The sequence below is a fragment of the Oncorhynchus gorbuscha genome, linkage group LG01 (genome assembly GCF_021184085.1).
Source record: "Oncorhynchus gorbuscha isolate QuinsamMale2020 ecotype Even-year linkage group LG01, OgorEven_v1.0, whole genome shotgun sequence".
Classification (NCBI taxonomy): domain Eukaryota; kingdom Metazoa; phylum Chordata; class Actinopteri; order Salmoniformes; family Salmonidae; genus Oncorhynchus; species Oncorhynchus gorbuscha.
The window spans coordinates 101,634,611-101,655,152 of record NC_060173.1 but is presented as its reverse complement, the minus strand read 5'-3'; the positions used below and the strand labels follow the sequence as shown (position 1 = coordinate 101,655,152).

The 20,542-nt window shown below is 40.1% G+C and overlaps 1 protein-coding gene across 1 annotated transcript in view; it reads left to right on the top strand.

The window, feature by feature from the left end:
• LOC123990266 (low-density lipoprotein receptor-related protein 1B-like) overlaps nt 1–20,542 on the top strand; it is a 265,509-nt gene that overhangs the window by 181,279 nt on the left and 63,688 nt on the right. The window contains exons 51-59 of the mRNA XM_046290887.1: nt 5,566–5,688; nt 11,379–11,560; nt 12,353–12,552; nt 12,826–13,014; nt 13,260–13,408; nt 13,674–13,767; nt 16,661–16,777; nt 17,231–17,350; nt 18,932–19,051. Coding sequence (XP_046146843.1) covers nt 5,566–5,688; nt 11,379–11,560; nt 12,353–12,552; nt 12,826–13,014; nt 13,260–13,408; nt 13,674–13,767; nt 16,661–16,777; nt 17,231–17,350; nt 18,932–19,051 — 1,294 coding nt within the window. The remainder of the gene's footprint in view (nt 1–5,565; nt 5,689–11,378; nt 11,561–12,352; nt 12,553–12,825; nt 13,015–13,259; nt 13,409–13,673; nt 13,768–16,660; nt 16,778–17,230; nt 17,351–18,931; nt 19,052–20,542) is intronic.

Below are 20,542 nucleotides of genomic sequence, written 5' to 3'. Positions count from 1 at the left end.
TTAAATGACATAATAACCACGTTATGCGTTGTAAAGGGTTCATACATGTGGCATAACTGTGTGACATAATCAAACATGTCAAATGTGACATAACCCACTATGTTGAATATGATTTAAACATGTGCATAATAAATGTAATTTTATTTGGTTATTCCAAAATTCATTACAGTTTAAAATGTTCAACAAGTTAAAATTCAAATCCATAATTAATTTAAAAAAAAATCCAAATAATAAACAAATCAAACAGTAAGTAATCCCTTCAAATTAGGTAAAATAAACTAATGGTCATCCAATCAACAAAACAAAGCAATCAATGAATCAAAAAATAATCAGAAAATGCTGTTAGTCCAGTCAGTCATGCCACAATATGTCTGTGTCTTTGTGTTGGTGGAGGGGAAGGGGTGGGTCTGTGCTGGCAGTTGCTCAAAGGATTTGGCAGTTGTGGTTGATCGGTGCTGTGTCCAGGGTTGGGGTTGGGGCCGGGACTGGAAGTCGCGCTGGACCAGGGACTGGAGGCCAAGGGTTGGTGCTGGTCTAGTGCTGCAGAACGGGGGGAAAAACACACATCGGGAAGTGGGCAGGTGCTGGGTCGGGATCTGGATCTGTAACGGGGAGGAAGGACAACCTGTGGAGCAAGTAGACACAAGGGAGCCCTAGACCCAGAGATCAAAGGTGGTGCTTCCCTGTGGCCTGTTCGCTCCGGGTGACGGTGTAATCTTTGGTCCCTCCTCCGCGCCTCGTCTGGTGGTCTGATGCTGGGACTGGCCAATGGTATCTGGATTTGTGTTGGATCTACAGAGGCGAGGAAGGACCACCTGAGGACCAAGCAGACACACAAGGGAGCCCTAGACCCAGAGGTCAAATGTTGCAATCCCCTGTAGTCCACTCGCTCCAGGTGAAGGTCTGTGCTTTATAAAGAATGACATGTTGTGCTGAAGGATGGCACATGCTCTGAATTGAATTCAGGTTTGTGACTCTCGTTCCCAGACACTTCCACCCATCCTGGTGGACCAACCCATCAAACCTTTATTAGCTAGGTTTAGGTTTCAAATCTAATTTGAAGAAGAGAAATTGTGGAAATGGGTAGGGTTTAGTCATAATTATGATTTTGTGGCTGTGTTAACTAGTGTCGACCAGGGGGAATGATGACAAATACTTTACTCAGTAAGGTCACTCCCATAGAATTCAATGGTCACTCCCAGTAAAGCCAACTTTGAATGGTTGGGGACGACATTATACCAAGAAACACTTACCTTGATAAAATCCCCCAACATAAGGAAATTGAAAGTGGCTTTCTTATGGAACTAAGTCACATTCCTCAGTACATAAACACGCACACAACAATATAATGAGGGAATGAGAACAGAAGACGAATGATTACCTGGTGCGGTAGTCTCAGGTTCGACTACTCCAAATCATCTTGGCTCTGACACACACAAACACAAGCTTTGCAGGTCCATCAAATTTAAATACCTTTCATCAAATTGAAATACCCTTCACACCCTACAGTAACCTGTGGATCATGAGCACCTTCAAAAATTAGCAGTACATTAATAACATATTTATTGACACTTTATGTAGTGTCCTGTAATACTTTGTTTGAAGTGAGATGCCTTCGATCATTCATAGCAAATCCATAAATACTCTATATCGCATGTGTCTGCACTTACTATAAACTTCTTAGGGATATCCCCCTTTTTTTCAATTTTCACCTAAAATGACATACCCAAATCTAACTGAGCTCAGGCCCTGAAGCAAGGATATATGCAATATAAGTCACCAAAATCTTTTGAAATAACGATTGAGGTACCTATATATAATATAACTCAACACTTAACTACACTTAACTACTAAAACTCATTTTAATTACAATAAATAACTTTTTAAAAGGATCCAACCCTTTTTTTCAAATTTCGACTTAAAATGCCTGTAGCTCAGGACCTGAAGCAAGGATATGCATATTCTTGATACTATTTTAAATGGAACACTTTGACGTTTGTGGAAATGTGAAATTAATGTAGGAGATTATAACACATTAGATCTGGTAAAAGATAATACATTGAAATTTTGTATTTTTTGTACCATCTTTGAATTGCAAGAAAAAAGGCCATAATGCATTATTCCAGCCCAGGTGAAATGTAGATTTTGGCCACTAGATGGCAACAGTGTATGTGCAAAGTTTTAGACTGATCCAATGAACCATTGCATATCTGTTCAAAATGTTGTATCAAAACTTCCCAAATGTGCCTAATTTGTTTATTAATACATTTTCAAGTTCATAATTGTGCACTCTCCTAAACAATAGCATGGTATTCTTTCACTGTAATAGCTACTGTAAATTGGACAGTCCAGTTAGATTAACAAGAAAGTAATCTTTCTGCCCATATCAGATATGTCTATGTCTTGGGAATTTATTTTGTAACTTACAACCTCATGCTAATCATATTAGCCTACGTTAGCTCAATAGTACTGCTTTGGGTCACTGATCCCGTAGAGGTTCATTTCATAGTTTTTCTCTGTCCAGTGGCACCACAAGTCGGCATTTGATTTGCGAACTCATCACATGTGCGCCTATTGTGCTACAGAAACAAGAACAGTGCAGGGCATGTGCACTGAATTAAAGGGAAACTACACTCAAAAATCTAAGTTTCTTAGATTTTTTTCCAGACCTCAAAAGTTGTTCCCTGATGTGGTTTAAGCATTGTTGGGAACACAGAAAATCCTTTCTTTTTTAAATGAAAGAAGTATGACAAAATTGGTAGAAAACAGGAATAAAAATGGGGAAATCCGAAACCTGGAAAAAGAAAACAGAGAAAACTGAAGAGGTTGTGCCATCCTAGAAATGTTTTAGAGTAATATAATATGCACAATTTAGCAGAAGCAGACACTTTTATCCAAAACTACTTAGTCATGCATGCATACATTTTTACGTATGGATGGTCCCGGAAATACAACCCACTATATTGGTGTTGCAATGCTCTACCAAGATGCATGACAAGATAAAAAATTATTTGTGAAGCCTGCTTCACAAAAAAGCCAGCGGTGCTTATGCCACCCTTAATAAAACACAGATTTATGTCACATTTGACATGGGTGGTTATGTCAAAGAGTTATGCCATATTATGACCCCTTTATATTTAAAGAGCGTTACATATGGTTTTAAATGATTTGTGACACATTTATGTAGTGTTTATGAAGGCTTTATAAGCTTGCTCCACGTCACTTAACGCGAGACCAATATGTCTAATATGTTAATATGTTCACTATTAATTTCATTTTTTTGTTGTTTCTTTTCACTTTGTTTATTGTTTATTTCACTTGCTTTGGCAATGTAAACATGTTTCCCATGCCAATAAAGCCCCTTTGAAGAGAGAGAGAGTGAATCATCTCTAATGAGTCACACAGGGTGATGAAATGTAACAGCCAGCACTGTGAAACCTTTAATGGTGCAAAACTTAAGATCTGTATAGTAACATGTCTGTAATAACAATGGGCCCACACTCCCGATCCTCATGTAGCCCTACTAACACTCTCTGTCTCCAACATGAGTCATTATGTAAATCAGTTACATTTAGTGTCTTCTTTGGACCGAGTACTGACAACTTTTCGTATTTCATTGTCTAAGCTAATTGATACATGTACAGTTCTTGTTTGTATTTGTCATTTGCTATCTTTATATATTATTTTGTAAGTGGTCCAGGTTACTTAGATACAGGTATAGCTATTTGGAGAGATACTTCACATCAGAAGCATTTTTAGCTATACGAGGCCTAGGTAGCCTTGCCTGACCTTGTCATGAAGTTGAGATGAGAGTTGGGAAGTTGTCAGAAAAGCCACAGTGGCTTACTTCTTACAGAGAGAGCTCTATATTATATATCCTGTCTATCCATCTACCTTCAGGCAACACATTACATCCCTCTGTCATTCTCCAGCTTGTCAACCTTCCAATTTCAATGTGATTATTCACCCGTCCTCCCTGTGGGGGAGTTGACCTGCCCATGTTGATTGGCAGAGGGAAATAGTCTTACCCAGATCCCTCTGGAGAGCCTATTTCAATCACTGTTAGGCCTCATCGCTACTGCCATGTTATCGCATGTTCATTATGTGAATCACACACTCTGAGAATGGAGTTTAAGCTGGGGGAATTCTATAGGGGCCTATTGAGAACCATCTCCTCCTCTCCTGACTGTTCTGTTGAGTGGCCTGGCTGGCCTCAGCAGCAATAATTCACTTTAATCACCATGCTAGCTTTAATGGTAGCTAAAGTGGGGGATCTGCATAATATATGCATATTACAGCTGTCTCTACTAAGTGGCCCCGCTGCATTGCTGTCTGGCTAACACTCCACTGACCTCGTGTCAATGTATCACACCATCACATGTTCAATGTAGATCATACCACTAATGATTTTATGTAAATCTGAGATTACCTAATCAGTGTAAAATATGAAACATTAACATCACATGGAATGTATCTCGCCTTGTAAAACTACAAATATATTTGAGGCTTACCATCTCCCCCGTTATCATATAGTTAGGCCTACTACAGGCCTTATTAGACCTGATGATAGACCTACATACATAGGCCTACTTTAGACCTCAGTCTTTCCTTCTTTTGTAATATACCATGTAAATGATTGAGTCTGTCTGTGTGCAGTTCTTCCTACCAGAGAGCTGCTGGTTGCACTTAAGAGCTGTGCTGCTCTGAGAGAAGAAAGAGACCTCTCTGCTCCCACGGAGAGGTCCCTGAGGACTCTTTGGCTCAGGCTGTCTTTGAGGGTGTTGATGATCTGATGAAGATGTCTGGTACAGCCTGTCAAGATTCTCTGACACCTTATCCTGGCACCCTCTGTGCAGCCCAGTAGGGGAGGTGCGATTGTTTAGGCAGACGTTCCTGTCTGACTGACAGGGGGTCTTCTTAGCATGACAGCAAGAGATGTACCTCGCTCTTATTTCTTTGATAGCTAAGGCTCCTCTTGGTGGGGCTTCAGTTTTCACTGGGTTTAAGAATATAGCTGGAGGCAGTCACTGCAACTCACGGGGGAAATCATCCAAAATCAATATTGTTATTGCATTTCACAGGTGGACACATTAACTAGGCCTAAGTGTGTTTACAGGTCATTATGTGTGTATTACTTGCATCTGTGAAACATCGAGTTTCAGAGTCTCACTGAAGAATATGCCCTCACCAGTAAATGCTCTCAGACGGCTCATTACATTACTGAAGCAATGAATGAAAGGTTACCATGATGTACCAATTAATCACATTTTTTTTTAATCTGCTTTTGAATGTTGCTTATTTTCTAAATTGCAATTCAAAAAGTAATTTAACTGGTGAAAGGTGTGTTTCATGTAGCATTTGTCACCATTTACACGGTAGCTTCCGCCTTTATATGCAGGTTTGGGTCATTGGGGCACTCACTTTTAATGTCTGACTGATTTCTGTTGTTTGTTTCCTGCTATTTTTCTATGTGGTTTGTGTATGTAATGTTTGAACTGGGGTAATATTTTCCTCTTCTAGGACAATAAATATAAACTAATCTAATAATGTCTATCTTATATCCAGGGCCTGAACAACATCATTCACATAGACTTTGACTACAGGAAAGAGTTCATCTACTGGATAGACTCTTCCAGACCCAGCGGACGGAAGATCAACAGAATGAGACTCAATGGGAGTGACCTTAAGGTACTGCTGCTAGAGGGGAGTGATTTATATGTAGCATGCACTTAGCATCAAACACTCTTAACAACACAACTTACCTGTGGACTATGTTCGGGAAGAGCAGTAATAAGATTATCATATGAAAGACCAGACCAGAGACAGGATGTAAAGTGTAAATATATGTACTAAATGCCTGCTTGTTTATTTTTAGAAAAATAGATTTTAGTTCTAAAAAATAATAACATTTGCAACAATGTTTCACAGTGTGATTTACACAATAAACAATGTTAACAAAATAGTATTATAGGCCTAGTTCAATTTCAATACCTTGGTATATGGTTCTACAGTATTTCAATGTACTGACCTGTTGCACCCTCTACAACCACTGTGATTATCATTTGAGAACTGTTATAATCGCCACCCGGCATACCCAGAAGGGGACTGGCCACCCCTAAGAGCCTGGATCTTCTCTAGGTTTCTTTCTAGGTTCCTGTCTTTCTAAGGACTTTTTCCAAGCCACCATGCTTCTACATCTGGATTGCTTGCTGTTTAGTGTTTTAGGCTGGGTTTCTGTATAGCACTTTGTGACATCTGCTGATGTAAAAATGTCTTTATAAATATATTTGATTGATTGATTGAATACCTCCGGTAAAATTGGGTGCACCCTTCGATAGTAATATCAAGTATCACCAGTAAATATCCAGATCAATTCAATATAGAAAACAAAATAACTTTCAAATCCACATTCACAACAGTTCTACCACACATATGGAGTGATCAGTCCCATCAAACATTGTAGGGCAGTGGGGAAAGTGAACTCAAAGGTCCTCTTGAAGAGTTTAGATGTCTTTCTAAATGCAATTAGATGTCGCTCTCTTTGGGTAGGCTCACCATCCAATGAATCAACTGCAACGAAAACCTGACCAAGTAAATGTTCCAAAAGCACATTCAACCTCGTCTCAGTACAAGTGTGATGAACTGACCATCGATTATCAGTGTTTCTCTTAATATATTTCAAGATTTGATTAGTTATTTCTAGCTTTTAATGCAGATTTCTGACAATCACAATAGAAAGTCTGTCATAAAATGTTGCTTCCTCTACAGGGTTTACTCAAGATTGGAAATGATTGAGCTGTCAAAGATGGGACCTAAGTGATTTGTGCACTTCTGATTGGTTAGGTAATTTCTTGCATAAATACAATAATATTTAGCTCATTAGTTGACTTGGGATACAGATGTCCCTGGATGCCCCTGTGATATGGGGCAGCAAACATAGTTAGAGCTATGGGCCAGTAACAGAAAGGTTGCTAGATCGAATCCCTGAGCTGACAAGGTAAAAAACTAATTTTGCCCCTGAACAAGGCAGTTAAACCACTGTTCCTAGGCCGTCATTGTGAATAAAAATGTGTCCTTAACTGACTTGCCAGGGTAAATAATAATAATATGCTACCTACAGTACCATTTAGAGCTTGCTCCCCATGCTCCATTTCCCTCTCACCATCCTCTCCTGCCCTGCTGGCTTCTCTTATGTAGATGAGGATCATACTGAATGAAGTACACATTGCAGTGTGAATCAACTTAGTTGACTCTTCAGCTGTGTGCCAAATACCTTATAAAGTGCTCAGGAACCCATTTCCCAAAAGTATCTAATGATGAACTTAGCCTTAAGATTATTTTGGTCAACCGGGTCCTGGTCAAAAGTAGTGCACTATAAACAGAATAGGGTGCCATTTTGCATGCATCCTTCAATGGATAGAGAGGTTGAAAATGTAATTGCTCCCAATTGATGATTGTTTCCTTTCATCCTTTATAGGCAGGCATCATAATGGACTTGTATCATTTACAGAAGCATTAAACAATGAGGCAGCGCTATAATCAATGCCTATTAACGAGACAACGATTAGCTCTCTGGCTGAACGCAACAGGTCTGTATAATCATGGAGGTCCATTTGGGTCATGGGATTGGAGCCCAGAACACACAGATATCACGGGGTCACCTGCTGGACACCCTGACGCATCCCATCCCCCCCGTCCTCTCATTTCATTAGAATTGTATTGTCACGTTCTTTCAAAATCGAACCCAGAAGCAGACCAGGACAAGGAGAGTAGGAAGAAGGTGAGTATTTATTTACAAGTGAATGTGAATGGGTAGATATATCCAGGTGGCGTAGCGGGCAGCGGTGGTGAGTTGATGGGAGTAAATAGGTGGATCCATTGGGGTAGCGGAATCCTCCGACGACCAGGCGGGAATGGGGTAAATGATCCGGGTGAGTAACTGAAGACAGAACAAACGGAGGTAAGTTTAAGGCAAGCAATACGTAACAAACAACAAAACAAATTCTATCCAACTTGAGGCTGATACTATGGCACAACATACTGTTCATGGCTAACGATCCGGGAGGGAATGGATGTCAGGTCCGGGCTTATGAAGAGGAGAGATGATGATCAGGACCAGGTGTGCAGATAGCTGATGGGATACAGGTGCGGGTAATCAGAACTCCCAACTGGCTACATTGCCCGGCAACCAGACAGGGTGCGTTCCAGGACGCCGGAAAAAACACTCCAGGACAGAACACAGGCAAAAAACAGACTCAGGAAACGGGATTCGTGACATGTATTTTGAGAGCAGGAGGTTCATTCAGCTAAATTACACCCAGGTTGCGTCTCAAATGGCAACCTAATCCCTATGCAGTGCACTACTTTTGACGAGAGCTCTGACTCGGAACCAGTCACCCACAGTCCCTGTTTGAGCCTCCACCACACTCTTAGAAAATGTTATTTTGTTACACATCATACATATAGTTAGGGATGACATATGCTGTGTTACTTAACAGTCACAGTGTTGTTTTATTACACAGTGTTGTATTCCACTTAAATCCACTTTTAAAATGATGTAAATGACTGGGGAAGACATTTAGAAAAAAAAGTAGCCTATTAAAATGTTTATATTGCTCCATATACAAAATCTAACATGAAACAAATTACGCACACGCAAAATATTCATCTTTAAATATTTCTAACATGTTAGTGCCTGGTAGATACACAATCCAGGGAAACCTACTCAAACAATTGTGTACCTGAGATACAGGAGAACAGACTATTGTTGGAGATGGTAGCCATTTATTCCTTGTTAGAGACAAAAAAATCCAGATCTGGTTTACCATATACAGATGAGGTTTAACATATACAGTTAAAACTGATACAGAACTTCCACTCACGGGTAGTTAAAAATAACAAACTAAGACACACCTCTAATATACTTTCCCAATGTGCCTTGCCTTTTTGAGTGAATTGTAGAGTTACCACCCATGACTGTACTGTATTTGTTGGTGACAGAGACATGTTTGTTGAATTTGTTTATTTTCAGTCATGTAGCTATCAACAAGTGAGTTCCTATGCAAATGCCATCATTAAAATGATTCTTTATAACAATACATTACAGACGTGCCTTTTTTTTAGGACTAGTTTAGCCTTACACAGTGGTCTGAAACTCATGGTTTACAGGCCACTTCAAGACTGCAAGTAAGGTTGCAATATTCCAGTAATTTAACAAAAATTCCCTAAAATCCTGGTTGAAGGACTCCAGATTTCCTGCTTATTCCTACCTGTTCCCAGGATGTTCCCAACTGGGATATTTGTAAAGCTACCAGAGTTTTGCAAGCCTACCTGCGAGTCACATTATGATGGTTTGCAATGTGAGGTGTAAATTCCTATTGGAATCCAGCCAGTGCTTGGATCTCTAAAAGTTTGAATTTTTATTCAGCCGCAACCTGCATTCAGAATGACTGCCAGAGTTCAGTAAATTGTGTGGAGACTACCTAAGTTCCATTTAAACTGGAACAACCATTTCACAAACGTCTGCTAAATGCAAAAACACAGAAGTTAAAAACTATATATTTTTTTTATCAACCTGCAGTAGTGCATGCTGTGAAATATGATAGTGATGTGCATGGTTTTGCCTAACTATCCTAACTTCTTAAAATTTGTCAGGGCTAAAATATTGCTGTGTTCACGCTATATTAGCATCAAATGGTCACCTCATTCGGATAAAGAGTGCATTTACCTTGTTTCGTATACCTGCTGCTGGCTGGCTGAGGCTCACTCCAAGCTATCAGTTGTCACTTTTCAGAGAGTAAGGGCCAGTGTGTTGACTTTGGATCCGCAATGCAATTGGTCAATAATCTAACACAGCTTTCAACACATTAATTTCAGGAATTGACAAAAAATGTGTTGAGAAATGTACACGAATGTGTTAAAAATAGTGCTCACTGCCACCAGCACCCTGCCACAGCTCAGCCACAGCTAAAGGATTTGACATAGGTCTGTTGTTTTAGCATGGAGGTTAATTATGAGAACAGTGAATAAAGCAGACCATAGTTTAAGCCCTAGAATATGACTTCTTTGAAGCATAAGACATGGAATGGGCAAAGCTAGGGGATTTGTGCTTATTTACTTCAGGGTAGAGGCAAGTTAATCCCAGTGAAATGAACTGCATATGTTTCTTCTCTTTTGCGGCAAGGAAAATAATGGTGGATATTTTGCATGTACCATATTTAGTCTGCCAGAAATGGATGAGTGTTTTTCTACATACATTTCAATGTGTTTTCTATGGCAATGCTTGACAATGTATTTTAGACAATGATGTTATAACTATCCCCCTGGGTTATAGGTAATGTTCTAACTAACCCTAAACTACAATAACATTATACTGTTGCGCTGACAGAACATTACACTGAATAATGAGTACAGTGTTTTTTTGTTAATCATAGTTCTAATCTGCCTCTCCAATAACAGCCCTTAGCAAGCCTCCAGTATGTGCGCCTCTGGGTGTTTACTCTGTGCAAACATATGGCATGTTAATGATGAAACAGGATGATAAAGCATCATTGAAGTTAATCAGAAGCAGAAGAGGTGATTTCTAGTCTGAGTACAGCTCAGAGACCAGGGGAGCACCTCCAGTGAGGTCTGTATAAGAAAGTAGCCAGCCCACCTAAATGAAAGACACAGAGCATCATTATGTTGACTCCGTTGTTTGAAATACTTCACAGCTTTTACTTGGATTGTGATTATAGTTCTTTGCTCATTGTCTATAGTCAGCAGGGTTTGGGGGACCTTACATGTTGACAAGACTCAAATCCACATGATTCTTCAAATCAATGCAACAAAAAGAAAAGCTAGCAGAAGACCACAGGCTCTACCTAAAGTATTGTGTATTAACTACTCCCCCCTCTGTCTTTTTACTGCCTCCGGAGCAAGTTTCCTATCGGAAAACACTCCTCAATCTGTGACATTTTGGAGACTGTTTGAAGCTCCAGTTTAGTCTAAATTACTGCTTAGGGGACAGCCTAGTCGATTTGGCAAGGCTATATATCTCTTGCAAATGAGGATAGAGAAGGCCTCAAAGCGCATGATGTCCCTTAATGGCATTGCATGGGTGTTGTTGGGTCTGAAATAGTGTTTCAAGGCATCAGTTTCATGTGCCAGCTGGCACTATTATTGTTTATTCCTAACAACTGGTTTGCTAATTCAAAAGCTGACTAAACTGAGAGACATTGAGTGAAAGTTCCTGTATAATTCCACCATCATTAAGGATAAGGTTTTTAACATTTTTTTTTTCATATCTTACATATGTTTTGGACATTAATCATATGATGAATGTTTTGGTTGTTGTTGTTGTCATTGCTAGTTTTTTATCTCCCTCTCTTTCCCACCAGATAGTCCATCGGACTGCGGTCCCCAGTGCACTGGCCCTGGATTGGATAGGAAAAAACCTGTACTGGTGTGACATCGAGAGGAAGAGCCTGGAGGTGTCTAAAGCTAACGGCTTGTACCCCACTGTCCTGGTCAGCACTGGTATCAGGAACCCTACTGACCTGGCCCTGGATCCACAGTCAGGGTACTGTATCAGACACATTGACCTCTAACCCTAACCCCACTGACCTGGCCCTGGATCCACAGTCAGGGTACTGTATCAGACACATTGACCTCTAACCCTAACCCCACTGACCTGGCCCTGGATCCACAGTCAGGGTACTGTATCAGACACATTGACCTCTAATTCTAACCCCACTGACCTGGCCCTGGATCCACAGTCAGGGTACTGTATCAGACACATTGACCTCTAATTCTAACCCCACTGACCTGGCCCTGGATCCACAGTCAGGGTACTGTATCAGACACATTGACCTCTAACCCTAACACCACTGACCTGGCCCTGGATCCACAGTCAGGGTACTGTATCAGACAATTGGGACCTCTAACCCTAACCCCACTGACAACTTAAACAAACACTCAAGCACGACTACACACTAAGCTGGACTGTCCGACTTTCAGCAAACAGGAGGCTTGTCATTAAGGTCTGTTTATGTTAGGGCTCAATCTAGAAGAAAGGTTATTTACGTGTCAAATCACCAATTGGTGACCCCTCCCTTACGGAATTACTTGGCACATTGTTAAGCAAATGTAATATTGAAAATTGACTCTGGATAAGAGTGACTGCTAAATTACTCAAATGTAAATATACAATGTGATGATATACTGAGCAGTCTACTTTTACACCTGAGGGTTTTTATAGCACTGAATACTAATTTTGTTTTTTCATTGTCATTTTCCTAATGTTAACCTAGCATTCTAATGATGTTTTGTAAGAGACACCTTGTAAGACCTCTCCACATTCCTCCATGTGTAGGTATGCATTCTGGGTGGACTGCTGTGAATCCCCTCACATCAGTCGTGTGGGTATGGATGGTCGAGGGCATGCTGTTATCATCGACAAAGAGATCTACAGCCCCACTGCCCTCACTATAGATTACACTAACAAGAGGCTGTACTGGGCAGATGACAACCACATTCTGTTCGCCAACATAGACGGCTCACAGATACACAAAGGTAAGGAAGAATATAATGTTGGACTTTTTCCACTATAAGAATATGTGATTAATCAGTGTTTACATGGGTATCCTGCTCACCACAATACCATTTCAGCTGAGCCAAAGCCTAGGCATTAGATTGGGAGCTAACGCAAGTCTTGAGGTCTCAGGCTATGTTACTCATCACACAAGTGTGATTGCTAAGCCACCTCAATTACATGTGTATGGTGTTCTCTCACTTTCCTCATCAACTAATGATGGGTCTACTGTTTTGTATTATGTCTCTCTCCAGTGTCCTATGATCACATTCAGGGGGTGATGGGTCTGACACTGTTTGAGGACTTTGTCTACTGGACAGATGGGAAATCCAAGTCACTCCGACGAGCACATAAAACTACTGGGGCCCAAGGAATTGAGCTGCTCAACTCCTGGCAAGCTATCAAATCTGTCAAGGTTTACCATTCACTACGCCAACCTGAAGGTAGAGTAACCCACCCAACACAGTAGTCCCCTCATTTACCCACCTGCCAACCAAAAGACATGGTCATATGCTGTATGGTTACATAGGTTATTACTATTATACAGTTTATGATATTATTATATAGGATGTGATTATATAGGGTATGGTATTAAGAATGTAGCTAATGTTCTATTTAATTATGCTTTACTTTCGGTTTTGTTCTCCCCCACCCTCTCTTTCTCTCTCCCCCCCCTCTCTCTGTGCAGTGCCCAAGCACCAGTGTCAGGTGGCCAATGGAGGATGTAGCCACTTGTGTCTCCTTTCTCCTGGCGGGGAACACAAGTGTGCTTGTCCAACTAATTTCTACCTTGCTGCTGACAACAAGACCTGCCTCTCCAACTGCACTGCAAGTCAGGTCAGTGGCTATCCCTTCTCACACTCCTCAGCACTTGTAGATATGGTAACTCTTTTTGCATAGTCTGTTATTCTATATTCCCTCAAGGCAGATCTGTTGTTTTCATTCCCTTTCTCCTTGTTTATCACACTGTCTCTTCTCTCCTGCCATGCTTCTGCAGCTTAAGTCCCATGAAAATAGTAGTGTTGTTTGTTTTCCTTTTGTTTGAACAACAGTTTTTTGGGATAAGTTAGAATTCTGTCTAGTTAATTTGTGTGTTCTGTAGTTCCGCTGTGGAACCGACGAGTGTATTCCTTTCTGGTGGAAGTGTGACACTGTGGATGACTGTGGCGATGGATCAGATGAGCCTGCTGACTGTCGTGAGTAACATGTTTTTTAATTTCATACCAACTATGCATTACTGGACTTCCTGACTTCCTTGTAGCTCAGTGTTAAATTAAAATGTTGCTTCCATCATATTTAATCCAATGTGACACCAATGTCGATAAAACTGTCAACACTCTCCCCGCCTCTTGTCATGAGATGTCCGGCTGTTACTGAGAACCACATACCAGATTTTTCACAAGGTTGTTAGCATTAGGAAAGAAAGATCATTACTTGCCTCGACCTAGCTCAACATTTAGGCATAGGATAAGAACGATAATACAGCGTCTATAGACTTGCCACCTTTTGGACTGAATAATTTTTGATAAAATGTATAATTTCTCATTCTCAGTTGCCCATTTCTGTATATTAAGAACCAACAATGTGCTTTCGTTTTGTAGCATTTCTGACAATGCTAACATTATTTAGCCAAAGCTCAGAGTTCTAAAACCGGGATCAACAACTCTGTTGCTAGCAGCTGTAGCTAGCTAACACCAGTCGGATGAGAAGCTAGCTACAAGCAAAGGAAGTTAGCTAGCTATTTTCCAATAGGTTTTTCATATGGCTGAAGTCATCTGTGTAAACTAAATCAGAGCACAACCAAAATAAGCTAGCAAACGTCCTTGGCCACTATCATAGCCTGTTAGCTAGCCAACTAGGCAGTAGTTACAAGCTAACGAGACTGTGCTATGGCTGTATAGATGGTGCACCAACCACAACTCAATGTCGACAATATATCTTAGTTAGCTAAATTCTTCCATAAAACAGAGCTAGCTAAGTAAAGTTCATAGTCAACACCAAACTTTGCTAATTTATAATTCATGCAATCAAACTGGCTGGATTAGCTATGTCATCATTTCATCAATCAAAACCAGCCTCTTACAACACAAACTGTAGCTATACATTTTCTTGCAAAGAAACAGTTAGCTATGTTGAATCTAAACCCGGCCAATGCACATACAAGCAACACATCTGCTGTGCAATGCACTGTGTCTACATGCTGGCTAGCTAGTTATCTAGATCAACACATGAGTCCGACATGTTTTTTAAAATGTATTTTAAATTTTATTTCACCTTTATTTAACCAGGTAGGCAAGTTGAGAACAAGTTCTCATTTACAATTGCAACCTGGCCAAGATAAAGCAAAGCAGTTCGACACATACAACAACACAGCGTTACACATGGAGTAAAACAAACATACAGTCAATAATACAGTAGAAACAGGTTTATATACGATGTGAGCAAATGAGGTGAGATAAGGGAGGTAAAGGCAAAAAAAAGGTCATGGTGGCAAAGTAAATACAATATAGCAAGTAAAACACTGGAATGGTAGATTTGCAGTGGAAGAATGTGCAAAGTAGAAATAAAAATAATGGTGTGCAAAGGAGCAAAATAAATAAATAAAATAAAATAAATACAGTAGGGAAAGAGGTAGTTGTTTGGGCTAAATTATAGATGGGCTATGTACAGGTGCAGTAATCTGTGAGCTGCTCCGACAGCTGGTGCTTAAAGCTAGTGAGTGAGATAAGTGTTTCCAGTTTCAGAGATTTTTGTAGTTCGTTCCAGTAATTGGCAGCAGAGAACTGGAAGGAGAGGAGGCCAAAGAAAGAATGGGTTTTGGGGGTGACCAGAGAGATATACCTGCTGGAGCGCGTGCTACAGGTGGGTGATGTGAGACCAGTGAGCTGAGATAAGGGGGGACTTGTAGATGACATGGAGCCAGTGGGTTTGGCGACGAGTATGAAGCGAGGGCCAGCCAACGAGAGCGTACAGGTCGCAATGGTGGGTATTATATGGGGCTTTGATGACAAAACGGAAATATTGCTGTTCGTGCATCCGGTAAATAACGATTGTTTTCAAGTGCAACTTTAGTAACAATGGTTTTGGGCAACAGCTCTGAGATTTAATGATGCGCCTACGAAGGATCTAATGATAAACTTAGCCTTAATAAGATGCTTTTGGGAAACCTGGATAGTGCTGTCACGGTAAACGTATGACCACCACACTTGGGGCAAACAGGGTAGCCTAGTGGTTAGAGAGTTGGACTAGTAATTTAAAGGTTGCAAGTTCAAATCCCTGAGCTGACAAGGTACAAATCTGTTGTTCTGCCCCTGAACAGGCAGTTAACCCACTGTTCCTAGGCTGTCATTGAAAATAATAATTTGTTCTTTAACTGACTTGCCTAGTTAAAGGTAAAAAAAAAAAAAAAAAAAAGCCTAGTGGTTAGTAGTTGCGAGTCATGACTGCAGTCAAATTCCATTTGACCGTTGGTCATGGTAATCCCTTCCAAAGCTGTGCAAATTAATGGAGCTGATGGGTAGCCTACCAAACTTGCTAACGGAATCCTAAACAGCCTACATACACATTGTTTGAAGTACAATAGACCAACATTGCTACTTTAGTACTTTAAAGCTGTGTGTTGGAAAGCCTTGGTAGAGTATGGGTGGAGTAGTCGCTGTGATGCTCATGTGAATTTACTTTCTTTTTTTGGCTTCAGACCAATACCTACTTCTCAGTTAACTTTCAAAAAAAGTTTTTAATATTTATAACTCAACCTTTGAAACTATATTTTTTATTACATTTGACTTACTTTATTGCTGTGATCTTTTACTGTGATCTCTCAAATTAGGATTACAGGATAATTGCTGTATATTTTGAAATGTGGAATATGTATTAAATGCTTGTTAACATTTGCTACTTAGTTACACATGTTTTATTGGAGGGATAGTTTCAGAAATGCTGTTTTACATTAAGTAATTAAGTATTTTTTTAGATTACAAATGTGTAGTTTATCACCATACATGATCATACATAATGTTCAGTGTACAAGTACTGTAATTAGCTGGTTTGCATTCCCTGACATAACGTTGCTAATACATTTTCATGCAGCTGAATTCAAATGTCAGCCTGGGAGGTTCCAGTGTGGCACTGGCCTCTGTGCTCTTCCTCCCTTCATCTGTGATGGAGAGAACGACTGTGGAGACAACTCAGATGAGGCCAACTGTGGTAAGGAGGAAGACTGGGGATGTTGCATTCCCATGCAAGTAGATGGGTGAAGTCAAATTGCGGTGGTCTGAGGAGTCTGTAATCTGTTGATATCTGGCCACAGTAGCATATCGATTAAAGAAGACGACTGTGGTTGTTACTGTCCTTCACATCAAACCTGTTGATGAGAACATAAGACAGAAGCCAGCAGCTTCATACCTTTCTTATTGCTTGATACCTTTTAATGCTTTTTGTTGCAATTTAAGTATTGATTTCTGTCACAATAAAAATCCCATGTGGGAATGTGCTTTAATTTCAAAGCATTGTAAAACATGTTATTAGCTTGTTTTTGGCTTAGCCAACATTACTTTCACTTTATCTTAAGGTGCCCTTTTGTCCTACATTTTCGTTGATGGATGCTTTTCACCTTCAATGGATGCTCCATCGGTTCTACCTCTTCATTTTGTCTTTCAGAGACGTACATCTGTCTGTCAGGGCAGTTCAAATGCACCCGGAAACAGAAGTGTATCCCTCTAAACCTCCGCTGTAACGGACAGGACGACTGTGGAGACGGAGAGGATGAGACAGAATGTCGTAAGAAGAAGAACCTTCTGTATTAGTACCTGACGGATTGTTTAAGGAATCTTTAGGACTACTTTTTAACTTAGGCTAGACTTTTTCTCTAAGATTATTTTCTGTTTTATAGCTTTTTCCCCCAAAGAAGAGTGAGATGGAACTTATTATGTGAAGGTTTAACGGTGGTATCTGACAAGTTGAGACCAGTGAATTTATAGTAAAACTTAGACAGTCTACCCTTAGGTGTTGCCTTAAATAATATTGAGTCAGGTAGTGATTAGGTATTCCAAAGGCATGCTTGATTAGCACTTTCCCTGTGTGAGAGGATTAGCTATCATTGAACATAATAGTGAGAGTTATTTCCCTTCTGTTATGGTAACTCTAGCTATCAGCAGTATCATTATACGTCAGACAAATATATTCGTTTTGCCTGCCTGATTTCAAGATGGAGTGAATGTCACTATGGAGTGAGAGTCAGTATAAAAGCCTTGATTAAGGAGAGAGGCGTTCTCCCCTTGAATTAGACTGTATATTTAAATGTGTAAATGTAAAAGATATTTTCAGAAGTAATATATATAATAATAATAATAATATATGCCATTTAGCAGACGCTTTTATCCAAAGCGACTTACAGTCACGTGTGCATACATTCTACGTATGGGTAATCCCGGGAATCGAACCCACTACCCTGGCGTTACAAGCGCCATGCTCTACCAACTGAGCTACAGAAGGACCACGTACTGTGCCAATCAAAAGATAATGGTACAGATGTGGGATCTTAATTTGAGCCAGTTTGCTAGAGAAGGAAAATAATCCTGCAGTAACAGGAAATGTGGATTGTAATTGATGGCCAGTTATTTAGGGGTTGATACATTTTTCATAAGGGAAAATCAGTCTGAAATGTCAAAGTGGAAATAACAAACTTCAGGGGCCATTTTAAAACTCAAATACACTACAAGTTTTAAATGTCCTGCATTGCAGAAAAGTTATCCTGCAACATGGTGATCAAATTAAGATCCTACATCTGTAGCGGCAACTGTGATAATGGAACGTAAATAACGGAACAGAAGACAACTGCTGCTGCTTTTGGTATGCAGTGATACTATACCACAGTTGGTATAGTGTCTGACTTCGATTGTCTAGACTGCATATACAGTATATCAGTTTAACTGTTTATTGTGTTACCCTGTTTGCAAATCAGTTATTTCTGAGCCAGAGGCTGATAATAATAACTATAATTATTATGATTACATCCGTAAAGTATAGTAATACTTGTTATTACTGCAGCATGTCTTCTCTTTTTGTTCCTGCCTCTGTAAATTATAGGTATTTTACACAGCTGGCCTGTTTATCCAGGCTGTTCTTCTGTTAACATTCTGTCAATAATAGTGTTGTTTGTTCATCTCTCACTCCTTATACCACTCTCTCCCTCTCTTGGTCTCGCTCGCTCTCTCTCTCTCTAACTCCCTCTCCCCTCCATCGATCCCTCCCCCTCACTTTCTCTCTGTTTTTCTCTCTTTCTCGATCTCTCTCTCCCTTCCTCTCTCCTTCCCTCCCCTCCTTGGCCTGGTGTAAACCTGGACCCCCTCCTCTCCACAGCGGAGAGTACATGTTCCCCGGAACAGTTCCAGTGCAAGGCCTCCATGCACTGCATCTCCAAGCTGTGGGTGTGTGATGAGGACCCGGACTGCACAGACGGGTCAGATGAAGCTAATTGTGGTGAGTGGGGGAGCGCTTAAATCATAATTGAAATAAGTCCTAAGTTTTATTGAGCCTTGGTTGAAATTGTGATTAGGAGATGAATCAATTTTACACATGGGCACATTCTCATCTGCTTTGTACTGATTGAGTTGAAGCAGCCATAGAGAATGCCTACCGGTAGTTTATCACCACAGGTTGTCAGACTTGTCAGTAGTGTGTATGGCACTGAAAAACCGGTGCCATACACCACGCCCCCCACCCCCACACAATAGGCAGTAACTGCTCACAGTAACTTTAGGCAATTGCTGCTAACATTAGCCCCGTTTTCTCCAAAACAAAATACAATAGAGGCAGGATATTTGTCCACATGACTAAGCATGTATTTAATGTAACAAAAATTACATTTACAAATTTTCTCCCAAATGAGCAGTTACTGCCTTTTTGCTTGGTAGGGCAGTATATCTTCCACTGGCTATTACTTTAAACTGTGTAGCCTACTGGAGAGCATCTGCGCTAACTTGAACGCCTTTTGTTCTGAGACACAATACTGCTAGAAGTCCCTCAACTGAGTTGTTATACTTTAAAGCCATTGTCTTCCACTGGATGAAGCATTCAATGATTTTAGCTATGCTCACATCTGAAGAAGGGAGAGAACAAGGTTCAGCATGCAGTCTTCTCCCACCTTTGTGGAGAGGTAATTATGTTGTTTTCCTCTTCATCTCATCCCAATGGTTATTTGAGTGGATAGATAGGTTGCCATTCTCTTTGGTAATATTGAACAGCACAAGATCAATATTTTCTTCACTCAGTATTGGTTGTTTTGTTAGATACTAGCTCTTATTAAGTTCAAAACAAGATGTAAGCTAATAATTGCTGCTAACTAAAGAATGTATTTATTTTAGACGTTGTAAAATGTTCATGAACATTTCCTAAATGCTGTTCAGTTGTACTACAGTTTTAGAGTACATTTGATAGTATTAGGGGGGCGCATTATACACCAACAGAAAAAGTAATAATAATTTAGTGCAATATAGAGGATAATTAGGATAGTGAAATAAAAGTATATTCCCAAAAATATACTCTCCCGGTCAAAAGTTTTAGAACACCTATTCTCAAGGGTCTTTCTTTATATTTACTATTTTCTGCATTGTTTAATGATAGTGAAGACATATGGAATCATGTAGTAACCAAAAATGTGTTAAACATATATCAAAATATATTTGAGATTCTTCAAATTAGTTACCCTTTGCCTCGATCACAGCTTTGCACACTCTTGGCATTCTCCCAACCAGCTTTTCCAACAGTCTTGAAGGAGTTCCCGCATATACTGAGCACTTGTTGGCTGCTTTTCCTTCACTCTGCGGTCCAACTCATCCCAAACCATCTCAATTGGGTTGAGGTCGGGTGATTGTGAAGGTCAGGTCATATGATTCAGCATTCCATCACTCTCCTTGGTCAAATAGCCCTTACACAGTCTGGAGGTGTGTTTTGGGTCATTGTCCTGTTTTT